This window comes from Tasmannia lanceolata, unplaced genomic scaffold (assembly GCF_043159265.1).
Source record: "Tasmannia lanceolata isolate RefF3 unplaced genomic scaffold, GAP_Taslan_0.1 ptg000002l, whole genome shotgun sequence".
In the NCBI taxonomy this organism is placed as follows: domain Eukaryota; kingdom Viridiplantae; phylum Streptophyta; class Magnoliopsida; order Canellales; family Winteraceae; genus Tasmannia; species Tasmannia lanceolata.
This window is the reverse complement of record NW_027518679.1, coordinates 47,298,731-47,316,660: the sequence shown is the minus strand read 5'-3', so window position 1 is coordinate 47,316,660 and position 17,930 is coordinate 47,298,731. Positions and strand designations below refer to the sequence as shown.

Below are 17,930 nucleotides of genomic sequence, written 5' to 3'. Positions count from 1 at the left end.
GTGAACTTTGAACACCTATTGAGAGGCTTAGATTATGTGAACTCTGAAAAGACCCCCGCCAGTGGGGCATAGGCATTAGCCTATATGTGAATAAGAACTGTGATCCCGCCAATGGGGGATAAACGTTGGCCCTGTCGACAAGTATGTGAACCTAAGAACCAGTTCTGACACCGTGGGCGGTCGGTGTAAGCAATAATTCGCTTTGTGGACCCGTGGGCAGTCGGGGTGAAAATAACTTGCTTTTTAGACCAAACCGATGACCTCAGGGTGGTATTGTACCCATATTGATTACCTTCAGTGATCCTTTGAATATTGTGACCTTTGATGTGATACTTGACTTGTGCCCTTATGAACCTTTGCTCCCTCCTTATTGAGCTTGTGTTAATCACTTATGGCTTATACCTTTTATTCAGTTGTGAACCTTCAATGATCCCACTTTTGTAGTGCGTTTTTATGGACTGAGCTTTTCAGCTGACTGTGGCTATATTAACATTTTCAGAGTTTGATCCTCGTGGAGTCGGCGAGGAGGCACAGAAGTGATCTCTGATTTCTGATTATCATTACTTTCCAGTACTTTTACATTCGTTAGATAGTGAGTATTGTTTAGGATTTATTGAGACTATGTCATTTGATTACGTACTTTGATTTTATGGGATTATAGGTTAGATGAGAGATTTGGAAAGTGATTGAGATTTGATTATTGGATTAATGTAAGACATTTAGATTTGGCTATTTAGACTATTGCAGATGGTTTTGATATTTGCTTTGCTAGCCTTGTATGCTTGTGAAGCTTGCTTTACAGGTGTGCGGCATTGTCGCACCGTTAAGCCTTGTGTTGTGGTTATGTGTGTATGTGTATGGCTTGGGGGCGTGACATGTATGTAGGTTGCTCTTCAAATGACAGTTCTTCTCTCAAATTCAAAGGTTCCAATTCAATCACATGGTTCGGATCCAGAATATACTTTCGTAACATAGACACATGAAACATATTGTGTACTCCAGATAATGATGGAGGTAAAGCCAATCGATAAGCCACTTTTCCAATCTTTTCTAATATTTCATAAGGTTCTACAAATCTCGGGCTGAGTTTCCTCTAACCCCAAACCACATCACTCCCTTGATGGGTGATACTTTCAAAAGTACCTTATCTCCGATCTGAAATTCTAGTTCTCTTCGTCTGACATCTGCATGGCTCTTTTGTCGGCTTTGTGCCGCGCAAAGATACTCTTTAATCAACTGAATTTTATCCATGGCTTGTTGAACCAAATCTGGGCCTAAGAGTCTTCTTTCACCTACATCATCCCAACATATGAGTGATCTACATCTCCTTCCATAAAGGGCCTCAAAAGGTACCATCTGAATACTAGCTTGATAACTATTGTTGTAAGAGAATTCAATCAAGGGAAGATGATCGTCCCAAGATCATTTCAAATCCATTACACAAGCCTTGAGCATATCTTCTAAAATTTGGATGGTTCTTTCATATTGTCCATCTGTTTGAGGATAAAATGGTGTACTGAACTTAAGGGAAGACAATATTGCTGAATGTAAGCTATTCCAAAATTAGGATGTAAACCAGGTGTCTCTATCAAATACAATGGCTTTAAGCACACCATGATATTTAACTATCTGTTCAACATATAATCTAGCCAACCTTTTAGGCGTCAGGCCGGTTCTAAGGGGTATAAAGTGAGTTATCTTTGTCAATCTGTCTACAATTACCCATGCGGAATCATTGCCTGAGGGAGTACGATGTAAAGCCGACACAAAGTCCATCGTAATCTCTTCCCACTTCCATTTTGGGATAGGAAGCGGTTGCAGTGTTCTGGGCGGTCTCTGATGTTCTGCCTTAATCACCTGACACGTTAAGCATTTGGATACATACTGAGCTATTTCCCTCTTCATATTATTCCACCAGAAATTTCCTTTCAAGCACTTGTACATTTTCGTACCTCCAGGGTGTAGAGAATAACGCCAATTGTGCGGTTCCTTCATAATTTTATTTTTCAAAACAGAGTCATTCGGAACACAAATGCGGTTACCAAACATCAAGGTACCGTCATTGTGAATTCAGAATTCAGATTCAAATCCTTCTTCTAAGTTATTTCTGATTTTACAAAGTTCTGGGTCGAATTCCTGAGCTATCCTTATTCTTTCCTGCAATGTGGGCCGAACTTGGAGTGCTATCATTAGTACCCCAAAGTTTGGACCACGAATTTCTATTTCTGATCTTCGGAGGTCTTCCAAAATATACTTCTGAGAAGTAATCAAAGTTGTCAGATTTGCAGACGACTTCCAACTTAGAGCATCAGCTACCACGTTAGCCTTTCCGGGGTGATAGCTTATGGTTAAGTCGTAGTCCTTCAATAGTTCTAACCAATGCCTATGTCTCATGTTAAGTTCTTTCTGAGTAAATATATACATCAAACTCTTATGATCAGTAAAGATTTCACATGGTTCTCCATACAGATAATGCCTTCAAATTTTCAAAGCAAACACGACGGCTGCCAATTCCAAATCATGAGTCGGATAGTTTTCTTCATAAAGTCTCAACCGGCGCTGCATACGCAATCACTTTGTCATTCTGCATTAACAAACAGCCTAAGCTTTTCTTCGAGGCATCACTGTAAATTCCAAATCCCATTCCGCTAACAGGCAAAGTTAGGATGGGAGCGAAAACTAACAATTACTTCAATTCCTGAAAGCTCTTTTCACAATCCTCAGACCAAACAAATTTTGTCTCTTTCCGTGTCAAACGGGTCAAAGGGGCAGCTATACGCGAAAAGTCTTCAACAAAATGGCGGTAGTATCCCGCCAAACCCAGAAAATTACGAATTTCAAGAACATTATTCGGTCTATTCCACAACATTACTGTCTCAATCTTCTTTGGGTCTACGGATACTCCGTCTTTAGAGACCATATGTCCCAAAAAGGAGATTGAGTCGAACCAGAATTCACACTTCTTCAGTTCTCCATATAGCTGCTCTTTTCTTAAAGTTTCTAAGACAACTCTCAAATGACTCTCATGCCGAAGGTTTCTTTTGGAAGTCCCAAGGCCTCGGACTGGGTTTTTCGGGAGAATTTCAAATTCGTCCCGAAAACTTCTCCCGAAAACTTCAAAAGGCCATAACTTCTTCGTTATAGTTCTGATTGGCGCGTGGTTGGATTCGTTGGACTCGTATCGACGAGAGGAATCCATTTCATCCAATTTCACGCTCCAAAAATCTCAGATTTATTTATCATAATTAATCTAACCTTTTAGGGCATAAACCAACCCTCGATTCTTAAAGTTCCAGAACTAAATTCTTAGTTTATTAGGGATATTTAAATTCATTACTAAATTCTTATGCAATTTTTACGCAAAACCGACATAAATCTCACCTTAATTCACGGCTTCGACTCTGAAATCGCGATCTCCTTGATTTTCTTCCTCTCTTTCTCTAATTTATTTCTCCAGGGCTGAACAAAAAGTTTAAAGTTTGTTTTAGCCACGAAGCAATGTACTTATAGGCTTTCTTAGGAAGCCCTAACCAAATCTAATTCCCAAAGACAAAAACGCACTCTTTACAAGAGAGGGACGAATTTTTGTAAAGGGAGTTTTTTTGGGTATTTACAGCCCCGCTAAACCCGCAGAAAGCCAAGTCCCCACTAAACCTATGGGAGATCTTGTTCTCACTAAACCTGTGACGGACCACATCCTCACTAACCCGTAAGAGAACTCATCCCCGCTAAATATGTGGAGGATAACTGCTCGCTAACTTACGAGAAATCTTATCCCTGCTAAACTTGCAGAAGATAACTTCCCGCTAACCTGCAAGATATCTCTGTCCTTGCTAAAACTGCTAGAGATTATGTAACGGTGGCTTCAACCAAGACACTGTGTAAATTAGAGTGTTCCACATGTATACTGCTGATCCATCCGAATCCATGAATATCCCATAGGGATGTCTACTATTTTATACTAATATCGGACACACCCATGTCCCACTGTATTTCTCTGACTAATCAACATCAACACTGGCATAAACATTTGATTTGATAATTCCATAACTGGAAATATTTCAAAGAAAAATAATGGTGGACAAGGCTACAGGTCATGAAATATCGTTCAATATATCATAACAAAGATTCTATTTGCAATCCAAAATATCGTTCAATATATCATAACAAAGATTCTATTTGCAATCCAAAAACTTACTGTTTAATCAAAATAATCATAGCATATGCTCAACTTGCATAAAAATCATATATTAGATGAAAACAACTAGAAATAGAACAAGTCTTCTCACTGAAATACCAATCAAGGGTTTTATCACACCCAAGACCTTAACCAAAGTTTTCCAACTTTCCACTAAAGTCACCTAAAATTCATATTACCCCAAATTAGGATCTAAATAACATTTTTAGGGAGTTTGTGAGACTTATACAGATTCCAAAAGCCCTTCCGAGGGTCGTAAACCAAATCGGCGGAGCCAACCCGAGCCATGCACCAGAGAAACTTGTCGGCCGTCCGACCCCTACTCGGTCGGCTGTCTCAGTTGACCGACTAGTACCTTAGTTAGCCGTCCTAGTTCGGTTCAGTCAGCAGAGAGTGCGTGTTGGCAGGGGCGGAGGCACATATAGCATGAGGTTTTCCCGGTCACTTCACCCTCATCTCCACTTGGAGACACCAATTTATCATGGAAAAAACAATCATGGTAGCCAAACCAAACGTGCCCTAAATGTCCATGGTTCCCCCCTTTTGTAGGACCCAAATATTGTCTTTTACCGTTGATCCTAAAACTCCGTGTGTAATCGTTATCAGTCTGTTTTTTTGTGGGCATAACAGCGACAGTGCAAGAGGCAGCTGATCCCATACACCAATAATGCGAGTAAAGGAAGAGGTAATAATGGGGCATCATCTCGATAACCGGAAAGGGTGAAAAAGGTTAGGTTTTGGGTTGCCAAAAGCTAGGTCCTGGGTTCCCATTTTTGGTTCTAAGGGTAGTAATGCACTCAGACTATCATTAAATGCACCCCTGGTCACCCCACTCGAGATTTCACTTTATATGAGATACCTAAAATGCCCCAAATACAGGCCCACAACCCCCCATGTGATGTACCAAACCTTCTTTTCGTCTTTATTATGGCTCTAATCTTTGCACGGAGGCATCTTTTTTATCATTATTTTTTGAGAAAAGTAGGGAATGGGGGGCTGATGTTTGGAGTAATTACGGATTACGGGTACCTTTTAAAACAAGAACAAAAAAGGGCTAATCTTCAAAATTGGGTGTTCAAAAGACCCTGATACTTTTCTGACATCAACAAAGTCCTCCTTTTTCATTACTACTTATTAAATTGGCACGCTTCACGAGGATTCTTTTTGTTCGTTTGAATGGATATTTGAACCGAAAGAACCTTGGGTTCGTTTCTGTCATTGCCATCGGAAATAACTAGAGACGGATGGATACTTGACACATGTTGGAAAACTTAAACTTTTTGGAATGCTTACGTTATTGAATACTTTAGTGAGCAGCGTTATCTTTTCTCACTTCTCTTTTGGCTTAGAACGGTAACGTTATTGAATACATCTCTTTTAGCTTAGAATATTTTCCCTTCTCTTTTGGTCATCATTTTTAACGCCAGCTTACCCCATTATTTAACGCCGGCTTCCCCATTAATTACGCCGGTGTACCCATGTATTCCGCCGGCGTACACCCTATTTCCGCTTACACCCTATTTTCGCAGGCGTACCCCATTATTTACGCCAGCGTACCCGTTATTTCTGCCAAGGTACTCATTAATTCTCTTTTGGCTTAGAATCTTTTTCGTTCTCTTTTGGTCCTCATTATTTACGCCGGCTTACCCCATTATTTACGCTTTCCGTCGGCGTACTCCATTATTTTCTCCGCCGTACCCATTCTTTCTCTTTTGGCTTAGAATCTTTTCCCTTCCCTTTTGGTCCTCATTATTTACGCCGGCGTACCCCATTATTTCCGCCGGCGTACCCATGAATTCCGCCAACGTACACCCTATTTCTCTTTTGGCTTAGAATCTTTTCCCTTCTCTTTTTGTCCTCATTATTTACGCCGGCTTACCCCATTATTTACGCTTCCGCTGGCGTACCCCATTATTTCCATCGGCGTACCCATGAATTCCGCCGGCGTACACCCTATTTCTCTTTTGGCTTAGAATCTTTTCCCTTCTCTTTTGGTCCTCATTATTTACGCCGACTTACCCATTATTTACGTTTTCCGCCGGCGTACCCCTTTATTTCCGCCGGCGTACATCCTATTTCTGTCGGCGTACTCCTAAATCCGGCGGCGTTCTCAACCAAAAGATACGTGAGAAATAATAAAATATTCAATAAAGTCGTCGTTCTAAGCCAAAAGAGGCGTATTCAATAACGTTACTGAATAAACCAAAACAGAAGTGAAGACCAAAAGAGAAGTGAAAAGATAGAAACGAACCTAAAGCCAAAATAGACGTATTCAATAACGTTACCGTTCTAAACCAAAAGAGAAGTGAGAAAAGATAATGATTGACTTTGGATTGTCAGCATTCCAAAAAGTTTTTCAACACATGTCAAACATCCATCCGTCTCTATATTTCCGACACGAACCCAAGGTTCTTTCGGTTCAAATATGCATTCATACGAACCAAAAGAAGCCTCGTGAAGCGTGCCAATTTAATAGGCAGTAATGAAAAATGAAGTTGAATGACGTTTCTGTCGATGTCAGAAGGGGATCAGGGTCTTTTTCCGACCCGATTTTGAAGATTACCCCGTTTTTTGTTCTTGTTTTAAAAGGTGCCCACAATCCGTAATTACTCCAAACACCAGCCACATTCCGTACTTTTCTCTTATTTCTTGCTCTCTCTGTCTTTTGCATGGTCTTTCCACGAATTATTGCAAGGAGACCTATTTTTGTTGTTTAGTTAAGAGTCTTCCTTCAAGCCCAGTTATCCCTTATGCTTATCTTAACTCTGAGCAAACAAAGCTTTTACTACCGAATGGAATAGGGACCCTTCTATCACAAGCCATTATTCACCCATTTCTATCAGTACTGACATTAGTTTCTGGAGGCATCTACTGCACTGGCAATACCGGTACATGGATTGATATCTACTACAGTTTTGTTTTAGTGTCGATACACATGTAAGGGGATGCTTTTGGTGCCACCTCATAGAATGACTTGTGAGAAACTGACACCATAAAGACTGCATAAGGTGAAGTAGCAAGCCTAGGTAGTTTGATGCATGACATTAGGGAAATGAAATTTTATGCTGTGATGTCACTGTGATTATTTGTTACGGTTACCCAATTCAGCAGTTTCCCAAACATTTGTGCATTAAATATTTGCAAATTTCTTCAAAAAATTAAAAAAGGAGACGTTCACAAATTAAAAGACAAGTTCTTTTTGGGAAATGATAAATGCACCCCTTTTCATCACTTGGGACACCCAGCTGCACTGTACGTGGCAATCAGGTCGTTCACTCCTTCAAATGTGAAGTACATCAGCCGATTTGCAGTCATAGATACACCGTAGCTGGGTGTCCCAAGTAATGAAAAGGGACACATTTATCATTTCCCTTCTTTTTACATCACAAGAATTTTCCAACATAATAAAATGAGTTGCTAGAAGCTCTTGATTTGGATAGACGATCAGCCAAATCTAAATCGTTCGCGCTTCTAAGAATGAGTGAAAAAAGAGACACACATACTGTTTTATTACATGAGATTAGTGAGTCTCCACAGACTGTCCCTGATCCTTTTAGCCTACGAGAGACTGCTAGAGGAGTCGCTTTCAAGTTCTAATCTGCCTTCTAATAGTTCTATAGAGAGCAATAAACCTTTTCATCATACATGGAAAAAAGTCCAAGTGGTCGACCGGAAACACCATAACTATAGAATATTTCTCAGGCCCATTTAGAAAAATAGACTGTGAATGCTACAATCGTCTGGGTCAATTTTTTCGAAATGCTTACAAATCTATCATGGGTATTTGAGCAACTAAGGAAATTAGCTTGATGACATCAAAATGAGTGATTTGACAACTGAAGCCTCAATGTCTTTTGTCTGATCCTTCATACTTGATTGATTCACGTCCTCGAGTTTCTCGGAAACACGCTGAGTAACATCATCACCTTGGGTGGTGGAAAAATTCTCAGTTGATCGCTCTTCATCATTGGGTGCTGAATTATCACCCATATTGACGCCACCAAATTCCTTCAAGTTGAACTTCTCCATATGTGTAGACTTCCCAGCTGCATCTGATAAAGCGTGCGAATCTGTAGATATAACAAATAAGTTCGCTAAATGTATTAAGTAAAATCAGAGGAGAGGAGAGGAGATACATTAAATAGTTCACCTTGTGTCTGATCGTGCTTGGTCCTGTTCATTTTCACTTGCAAACTCGCCATAATTGAATCCATATCGTCTGCTATCTGATCATATATACTTGATTGATTCATGTCCTCGAGTTTCATGCAACAGCACTGAGTAACATCAGCACTTGGGGCTGGGGTGGGAAAATTCTCAGTTGATCTCTCTTCAGAATTTGTTACCAATATGTCACCCATATTGATGTCATCAAATTTTTTCAAATCGAATTTCTCCACATATAAAGAATTCCCCACTGCATTGGACGAGGTGTACGAATCTGTAGCCATACCAAATGAGTTCACAAAATGTTTCAAGTAAAATCAAAAGAAGGCAGAGAAAGATGCATCAAATAGTTCACATTGTGTCTGGTCCTGCTTGGTTTCCTTCAAATCGAATTTCTCCACATCTATAGAATTCCCAGCTGCATTGGACGAGGCATGTGAATCTGCAGCCGTACCAAATGAGTTCACAAAATGTTTCAAGTAAAATCAAAAGAGGGTAGAGAAAGATGCATCAAATAGTTCACCTTGTGCCTGATCCTGCTTGGTTTCCTTCAAATCAAATTTCTCCACATATATAGACTTCCCAGCTGCATTGGATGAGGAATCTGTAGCCATACCAAATGAGTTCACTAAATGTTTCAAGTAAAATCAAAAGAGGGCAGATAAAGATGCATCAAATAGTTCACCTTGTGCCTGATCCTGCTTGGTTTCCTTCAAATTGAATTTCTCCACATATATAGACTTCCCAGCTGCATTGGACGAGGCGCGCAAATCTGTAGCCATACCAAAAGTTCACCAAGTGTTTAAGTAAAATCCAAAGAGAGCATAGAAAGATACATTAAGGCCCTGTTTGTTTCAGATTATGACAACTGATTGTCAGCCCGAAACCTATTGGTGGACTCAAATTTAAATATAATTTCCAGTCCAATAATAGGTTTTGGACTTGTAATCGGTTGTCATAATCTCAAGCCAACAGGCCACAAATAGTTCACCTTGTGCCGGATCCTGCTCGATTTTCTCCATCTCAATCTTCATCTTGGCAAGTTCGAGTTCATACTTCATGGAAGATAGTGCTGCTTCTGACTCGATCCATAAATTCTTTTATAATAGAGTTCGAGGATGATTCTCTCCCTCATCACTCATATTTTCCTTCATAACCTTCTTTACAGCCTGTAGGTTAGAGTGTCCATATAAATTTGATGAATGAACAAGGAACTAGCCAGAGTAGGTTATATGCAGAGAAGTCCAAATCATACCTGTGTAATCCCATTATCTTTCTGCAGATCCATATCAGCACTTGCAGAAACAAAATCATGGGACCGATTTTCTTTCTTACTAGACATACTAGAACACAACTTTTCCTCGATATGTTGACTCAAATCATCATCAGCCTCTATTCCCAGAACCAAAGACCTGCCAGAAGCAGATCCCTAGAGAAAAAACTTTTCAGTCTCAAAATAACATGTTAAAGTAAAATGTCAAAATAACATGTTAAAAGTAAAATGTGATAACATGCCAAAGAAGAACGAAGTGAAATGCAATGAGTTAAAGGTACACCAATACATGGAGCATGTGAGACGAATCTTGAAAAAATGCAGATAAAAGCAATGCAATTTGAAAACCTTGCACCATTTTGAGATGGATTCTTGAGACAAAATAGTATCATGAAAATGTCTCATCATCACAGCCACCAAACAAAATACTTGAGAGAAGGAAAAAGTGGGATAATACACTGCTGACAAAACTTACTTTACCGACGATGGCATGTATATATTGTAATCACGTAATTAACTGATTCAAAAGGTCTCCTGCAAAAAAATATACTGTAGGCCTAACAATACCATCAACATTAGAATGACAAGGCATGCACAGAAAGATGCCACAACATTTCATAAACAAAAAAAATCCATTATTTCTCAAAAACAGTAAAACTTTTTATTAAAAAAATTGCTAATGTATCACAAGATGTTTAGAAAATTTAAATTTCACTTTGAAAGAGTCAAGCGTATTATTGGCCTTTACCTGAATAAAGGGTGGCTTTTAGTCCATCAGAAATTGAAAATAGGGCATCAATAGGAATCACGACATGTAAAATGTAAAAAGAATCCGAATAGATACATAAATCACCCCTATCTTTATTTAACAGGTTGCCATTTTTCTAAAGAGCTTCACAACTGGAATTTAGACGCATGGCCCATGTAACTCTTCAATAAAGCTAAACCATATCTTGAAATTAACTACATTTTTCAGTTTCAAATTAGAAAGGCACAAATTTTCTTCTTACATCTCATCTCAATTCAATTTAAGGATGCTAGCAGTAACTTGAAGAGCGCTACCCAAAAAAAAAATCAGGATACATGATGTGTTTAGAGGCAAAATATCATACCTTGTGAAGATCAGTTGGCTTCCTAAAAGAATAAGAACTGCCCAACTCAGGAAATGATCCGGGCATCGCTCTCATTAACCCGACCTTCTTGGCGACACATGCATAAAGATTTCCAATTACAAGCCGAAGAACATCATAGTCCTGTTCTTTCAATGAATTTACCTTACTATAATTACTGCAAAGGTGCAATTCTGAGAGATGATGAATTGTCTTAACCAGCAAACACGCATTATTGTTTGGAAGTGAATGGTCACTTGAAATATCAGATGCTCCATTATGTTCAGTAAACTCAGTGGAAACACTAACTCCATTATTTTCAACAGCTTGCTCAAATCCAAATGAAGGATTCTGAGAAGCTGAGGCTCCTTTCCAACAAGGTGAATCCACAGCCGGGTTATATTCATCAAATGTCTGAGAAGAACTCTGCAGAAAGGCATTAAGAATGCTCAAGGTGGGGATTTTAAGTTTAGATTTTTCCATTGGAGACTGACCCGAGTGATCTCCGGAGACTGATTTGTGGTTTAAGGACAAATCTTTTTTTGTCAGAGTGGAATCTACAAAACTATGATCCTTTCTTTTCATGCCAGTACCACCAACTCTGCCAGGGTTCGCACAATCCCCACTGACATTGCTGGAATCTACGGGTTGATCACCACAATTTGCATTTTTTGACATTGGCCCTAAGCCTTGGACCACAGAAGAATATGATGGAGATGAATCAAGATTTGTAACGAATCTATCTTGTGAAGTGTTTAGATTAATGGGATCCCAGATTTTTCTTAAAGATTCTGTGTTTGGTATCAGTGAATAAGGGAGTACTGGACTCGAACCAAAAACTGATGTTCCAGACATGTCATAAGGGATGATGACATTCTCCTCAGAGATATATGGGCATTTCGTATCTTCCCATCCTGAACCAATGCATTTTGATCCAATAGAGCTTTCACCAGCAAGACTTCCTGCACAGTAACAAAATAAAAAAAGCATAATATGAAGAATGGATGTCATATAGCTTAGAGGAAATGCAAATCTCCGGCCTCCCTATTACGTACAATAAGATTGAAAAATTCACACAGTTTTTTTTTTAAATCTTTGAATTCATTGACATGTTATTAATGTTTCCGCAAATCTTGATAGGTAAAAATGTAAAATAACAGAATTATTTCGAACTTGATTCTTGGTCTGGTCAATATTTTCTTGGGAGCACACATAAGTTATCTCTAATAAATTATTCTAGCGGGCTTTTCTTTAGAAAAATCAGGATCAAGCATTTGTGTAAAAACTGCTTTTGAGAGATATTAACACATGTTTTGAATAAATGAGATTACCGTAGAATGGTTTTGATCTGGTATTGATATTAACACATGTTTTGAATAAATGAGATTACCGTAGATTACCGTAGATATTAACACGGAAGGAACAGACGGGAGGAGATGAAGCAAAACCAGAAAAAACAGAACCCTTTTTCAGTGCCTAATTTAATCTCAGAAACATTGTCGTTGCCTTCGTTTTCCCTAGCATCCTTAACTGAGGTTTCTCTAGATAGGGATGCTCTATCATTCTCAACTGGAGAGTGTCTTACTTCAAGGTTACTGGTTTGGGGTATCTGGTTTTTACTGGCAGACCTCTCAATTGATGAGGAGCTGGATTCTTGAGACGGGGACGGTTCCAAGAAATTTCCACCTCCAATGGAGTTTGGAGATTTTGCGAGTTCAGCCTCTAGATCTTTTAGGATCGCCATTTTTGTGCGAAGAGAGAAAACCTCATCTGTATTGCTAGTCTTTGCAAGATTTCAGAGCACAAGAAATTTGTCACTAAGATCTTTCTCGTTGTTCAATTTAAACCGGATAAAGTTTGTAAATGTTACCTGTTGATGATCCCCAACATCCAGAGGGATGCAATCCCCGTCTTCACCTTTCTCTTCCTGAGAGATGCAATCCCCTTCTTGACCTACCTCTGCCATCAGATTTCACCTGACCCTAGCGAAGCTATGCCGGAGATTGATCGGGATCCATGGAGGTATCCCGGAAAAAAGATTGGAGAGGTTAGTAATGGAGACTAACGAATGACAATCCGCGTAACTTCAAGCGGCAAATTTACAGGTTGAAGCTAGCAATTTTGTTGATTTTCCTAAACCTAAGGTGGCACGTCAAAAAATAGGCCCAAAAGTGCTTTTCGGATGACCAGCTCCGTAGCCACCATGAGCAACCATTCTTCACATAGGATAAAGCACACTAACCCAATTCTATGTTTGCCCACTAACTCATCATGATGAAAGTAGTGACAAGTGTCCAAAGTATTATGACACTTGTAGCAACTAATTCACACATCAGAAGCTTGGACTTCCCAAATATACAAGAGTAAACTTCTGCTCCAACATAGCACCTGGATCACGATTTTTTTCTCAATGAAAGCTGAAAATTTTCTCCTCAGCCTCCCAATGTAGCAATGTACGTGAACCAGAACCTTGATTTATGACTGTTTGGCAACTAGTGACTATTTTTTTACGTGTGTGTCTGACACTCTCCCGATCCTTAGTCCAAGAAGCCTAGGAGAGGCTTGCATAAGAAAAAGACAACCTTCAATGCTTATAAGGAAGAGTGCCCTTAGTTGATCTTGCTTCTGATGTTGGGAAGGCCAAGTGCATCACATCTTGCTGCCCCTCTTGCCAGGCGAGGCATGGAGGCCCAGGAGGGATAGAACAAATTGGATCTTGATGAGCAGCCGAAGTTTGCAACCGCATCTGCAACTGAGTTTCCCTCTCTGAATTGGGGATTGCAAGTGGAAGACAAAATGCAAAGGAGTGGTTGAATCTCTTTCCAGAGATATTGGATTGCTCAGGATTTGCCCTTTCCCGTCGATGAGATCGATTAGAACTTTGCTATCTGATTCCACGATCATCTTGCTCATATTAAAGGCCTTGCAACAGCGGAGCCCGTCCAAGAGCGCACGAGTTTCCGCAACCATGTTAGTGCCTTTCTCGTAGTAAAGAAAGAAAGCTAAGATAACCGTTGATTTTTCATTTCGAATAACTCCTCCTCCCTCTCCTTCTCCAGGGTTCCCCTTCGAAGCTCCATCTATGTTGAGCTTAAGAGTTCCTTTATGGGGTCTCTTCCATAGAATCCAGCAATCCTTTTGAATCCTTGGACGGCAAGGAGAAATGCCAAGCTGGGACAAAGAAAGAACCTCTAACGCATTCGATCACTTCCCTATATTTCAACTCCAGATAGTCAAGTTCTAAATACTTTCATTGGCACGGTATTCAATGTTTAATGAGCAACCATTCTTCACATAGGATAAAGCACACTAACCCAATTCTATGTTTGCCCACTAACTCATCATGATGAAAGTAGTGACAAGTGTCCACCAAAGTATTATGACACTTGTAGCAACTAATTCACACATCTGTTTTCAACAAGCATGGACATCCGAAATATACAAGAGTAAACTTCTGCTCCAACATAGCACCTGGATCACGATTTTTTTCTCAATGAAATTGTATGGCAGCTGAAAATTTTCTCCTCAGCTTCCCATACGTGAAACAGAACCTTGATTTATGACTGTTTGGCAACTAGTAGAACACCACCGAGCTGCTTAAAGACTATCCAGAACTGAACCGTGGTAATCTAAGTGGAGAATTTTGTGTGGAGCACTATTTCTTCACTTGAAAATCTTTAAACCTGGGATGAATTGGAATTTCTGGCCAGCATCAACATTCCAAGGCCAAAGCATATCAAAAGATTCTTCAAATGAAGTAAAATTATGGCACAAACAACAACCGGATCTTTTCAACTTCAATTTGCCTCTTTCAAAGAAACCTTAATCGAACAAATGAGTTGAACGAAAGGACATTCAAGCTCTGTTACAGTGATGATAGATCCTTGTACAGAGTCAAGGTTTTGGTAAAAATAACCAAGAAGGGCTTGAATTACAAGCTCGAAACTCTCCTTGATCTAGAATCTAGTATCAGGTGTTCAGAATTAAGAATACAACCTCTCATCCTTCTCCCTCTTAAATCGAGTAGTTTCAACAAGCTTTGAGTGTATAATCGTAAAACATATTGAATCCATCCAGATTGACAATAATAATGAGTTTCAGATCCGAATCATCCGATGGATAGTTTCAGAAATTCCAGATCCAGAACTCAGTTTTTTTAACAACTCTCAGAGATTTGTTAAGCAGAGAATGAAGCTTCAATTGGATCTTTACCAAATGATATCAAAGAAAGTACCCGGACGAAGAGTTACTTAAATTGGATCTTTACTGCGATTTTTTTTTTGTTTGACACATACTTCACCATCACCATTAATTGATTCTTGAGCTCTCTCCACCAAATTGCTTCACTTCTCTACAGATCTGCCTTCCAAGAACGGCAAAGATTGAGAGATCTCTGCTGCTGTGCTCTTGATGTGGATCTAGAGAGTGGCAGCGAAAGAGTTTTCACACCAGAAAATTACCGCAGATATACATGATATTTCATGGAGAAAAATTCAAGAACAAGCAGAAAAATGACAGGGAATGATATATTTAATGAGAAAGAAAGGGAATTTGCTTCATTTCTACTATGAACTTCACTAGTAGAGTGGAAAGAACAGAAGAAGACCTACACAATTTCAAGGCTCCCTCTATTCTCCATGAAGAATTTCCCAAGAAACTCCAACAAGAACAAGCAAGAACTAGACCCTAAATTCCCTCCCAAAACGTTTCAAAAGCTCGTACCCTCCCAAAAAACTACCTAAATCCTGTTAGAATATGTGAGATCCACCGTTGGATTAGGTGTAGATCTCACCGTTAGATCTTCTTGTGGGAGATTAGGCAAGTTGGTTAGTGAGGAAACCCATTAGAATAGGCACCTAAATTTAATTAGTAAGTAGATTAGATTAGAAGATTCCATCATTATCTCTTTACATTGTCTGCTTGATCTCTTTCTATGTTTATCATGTATGTGCTCAGTATAAGCACACCTTGAGCTCTATAGTAAATCATCCAAGAATTAGTGAAATATTCTAAAATTCTTCATGGTATCAAAGCAAGAAGATCCAATCCGGGCCTGACCACAACAGTGTTGATTTCGTTCTCCGGCGGACGGTCACTATAGCCGTCGGCCGTCCACCCAGTCTCGTTTGATCTCATTGATTTTTCTTTTAACTTTAATGCAACCATTGCTTTTTTTCCTTATTTTATCCTGCACCCCAAAACACCATCAGCCCTTGTTGACCTCAACAATTCTTCTTTGAATCCCAAACCCAGAAGAGCATGCCCACCAATTCTCTGTCGTAGAGGGCCAAGTGTTGCTAAAAAAAAAAATGGGGAGAAAACAATTGATAGGACTGCCTCTCATGGCATGATCTCTTCCTTCAAGTCCATCTTTCCCCGCCACCATCGTTGCAAACCCTCAAATTTTTTATTTTTTTGAGAAATGATGATATGAGGCATGTGAAAAGAGAAGGGATGGAAATCATTTAGATGCTAAAAAGAATCTGCAACTTCCCACAGAAATGAGTGGGTTTGACAGCTGGTGTTTTCCCTCACAGCTTTTATACAATAAACCTTGATTTGGTGATGGCACCTCCTTCCCTTATCATTTACCTTTTTCCAATCCATATGATTTTGATGGTGGCACCTATTCCAATTCCTTTTCTTTTTCTACTTCCCTCTTGCCTTATCATATGCGAAAAATGCATACCACCATATTTGATATGCACACATCCTCTTGATAAAAAATAAAAAAAAAAATTCCTTCCAATGTCCCAATTTTTCTTTTGCAAAGTTTCATATTTGCCGCGCAAGACATTAATTCCCACCAATCTCTTCTTCTTTTTTTCTCTTCTTTGTTGCCCATTCAGGCATTTGTCCATGGTTCGACATTGGTCCATCGTGACCCATTTCTTGCCCATTCCGGCATTGGTCCATAAGGACCCATTTCGGCATTGGTTCATAGTGACCCATTTCTTGCCCATTCCAGCAATCTTGCCCATTCTGGCATTGATCCATAGTGACCATTTTCTTGCCAATTCTGGCATCGGTCCATAGTGACCCATCATTTCTTGCCCATTCCGGCATCGGTCCATAGTGACCCACCCTTTTCTTGCCCATTCCGGCATCGGTCCATAGTGACCCACAATTTCTTGTCCATTCCGGCATTGGTCCGTAGTGACTCATTATTACTCGCCCATCGAGGCTTGAGTCTTCTCTAGGATCTATAATCCATTGGCTTTTATAAGCCCTCTTGGCGGCATATCAACAAGCGGCGTTTCATCAACAACATCAGGATATTATAACATCAAGGGATATTCATCATCAAAATTCGTCAGTGTGCTCAAATCATAGGATTCTATTTTCCTATGGGAATTTCAAGTGGAGGTTTTTATTTTTCATATTGAGGATTTTTATTGTAATCAAACGTATATTGATTTTCAATCCATATACGTTTGAGGGGGCATGTTAGAATATGCGAGATCCACCGTTGGATTAGGTGTAGATCTCACCGTTAGATCTTCTTGTGGGAGATTAGGCAAGTTGGTTAATGAGGAAACCCACTAGAATAGGCGGCTAGATTTAATTAGGGAGTAGATTAGATTAGAATATTCCATCATTATCTCTTTACATAGTCTGCTTGATCTCTTTCTATGTTTATCATGTATGTGCTCAATATAAGCACACCTTGAGCTCTATTGTAAATCATCCAAGAATTAGTGAAATATTCTAAAATTCTTCAAATCCTACCCCTATGCTCTATTTATAGGGAAAGAGAGTTCTAGAATCTTCCACACGACATATGGCCCACCTCCATGTGGTCCCATGTGATTCTCCAACCACCACTCCACATCATCACCCTCCATCTTCCTCCTAATTACAAATTTATCCTCACTACAAAAAGACCACTCAACATACTACTACTACAAAGAGAAGGCACACTATCAAACTAATACTAAACCCTAAGTGTTTTGACCAGGACCCAGTCCACATCAGCGAGAAATCAGAGAAGGACGGCTGGTCCGCTTCTTCTCTTGTCTCTCATCTAGAATTTTGAAGAAATCGTGGATTCTAACATCCGCATATCCAAACTGCCCCTTAGTTATTGCTGACAATAGTTGGCATTCGTTTAGTTGATTTACTTTATTATTCATTGTAGTCCAGTTGTGACATTTAAGTTAGCTTCTGCAGTTTACTTTTTCTC

At 39.5% G+C, this 17,930-nt stretch overlaps 2 protein-coding genes across 3 annotated transcripts; both read right to left on the bottom strand.

Moving 5' to 3' along the window:
- Window positions 1–2,686: 2,686 nt before the first annotated feature.
- On the bottom strand, window positions 2,687–3,199 carry LOC143892500 (putative mitochondrial protein AtMg00860). The gene has a single exon (XM_077397155.1). The coding sequence runs from the start codon at window positions 3,197–3,199 to the stop codon at window positions 2,687–2,689; it is 513 nt and encodes a 170-aa protein (XP_077253270.1).
- A 4,664-nt stretch (window positions 3,200–7,863) lies between these two features.
- On the bottom strand, window positions 7,864–10,889 carry LOC143876087 (uncharacterized). Of its 2 annotated transcripts, none has more exons than XM_077377716.1 (8): window positions 10,751–10,889; window positions 9,621–9,794; window positions 9,357–9,534; window positions 9,051–9,137; window positions 8,889–8,969; window positions 8,721–8,807; window positions 8,349–8,639; window positions 7,864–8,268 (listed from the first exon to the last, which is right to left on the bottom strand). In XM_077377716.1, the coding sequence occupies exons 3-8, from the start codon at window positions 9,424–9,426 to the stop codon at window positions 8,000–8,002; spliced, it is 885 nt and encodes a 294-aa protein (XP_077233831.1). In that variant the 5' UTR covers window positions 9,427–9,534; window positions 9,621–9,794; window positions 10,751–10,889; the 3' UTR covers window positions 7,864–7,999. The 2 variants fall into 2 exon arrangements, with proteins under 2 accessions (XP_077233831.1, XP_077233841.1); XM_077377726.1 differs by having other exon boundaries at window positions 7,864–8,250.
- Between the last annotated feature and the right edge of the window lie 7,041 nt (window positions 10,890–17,930).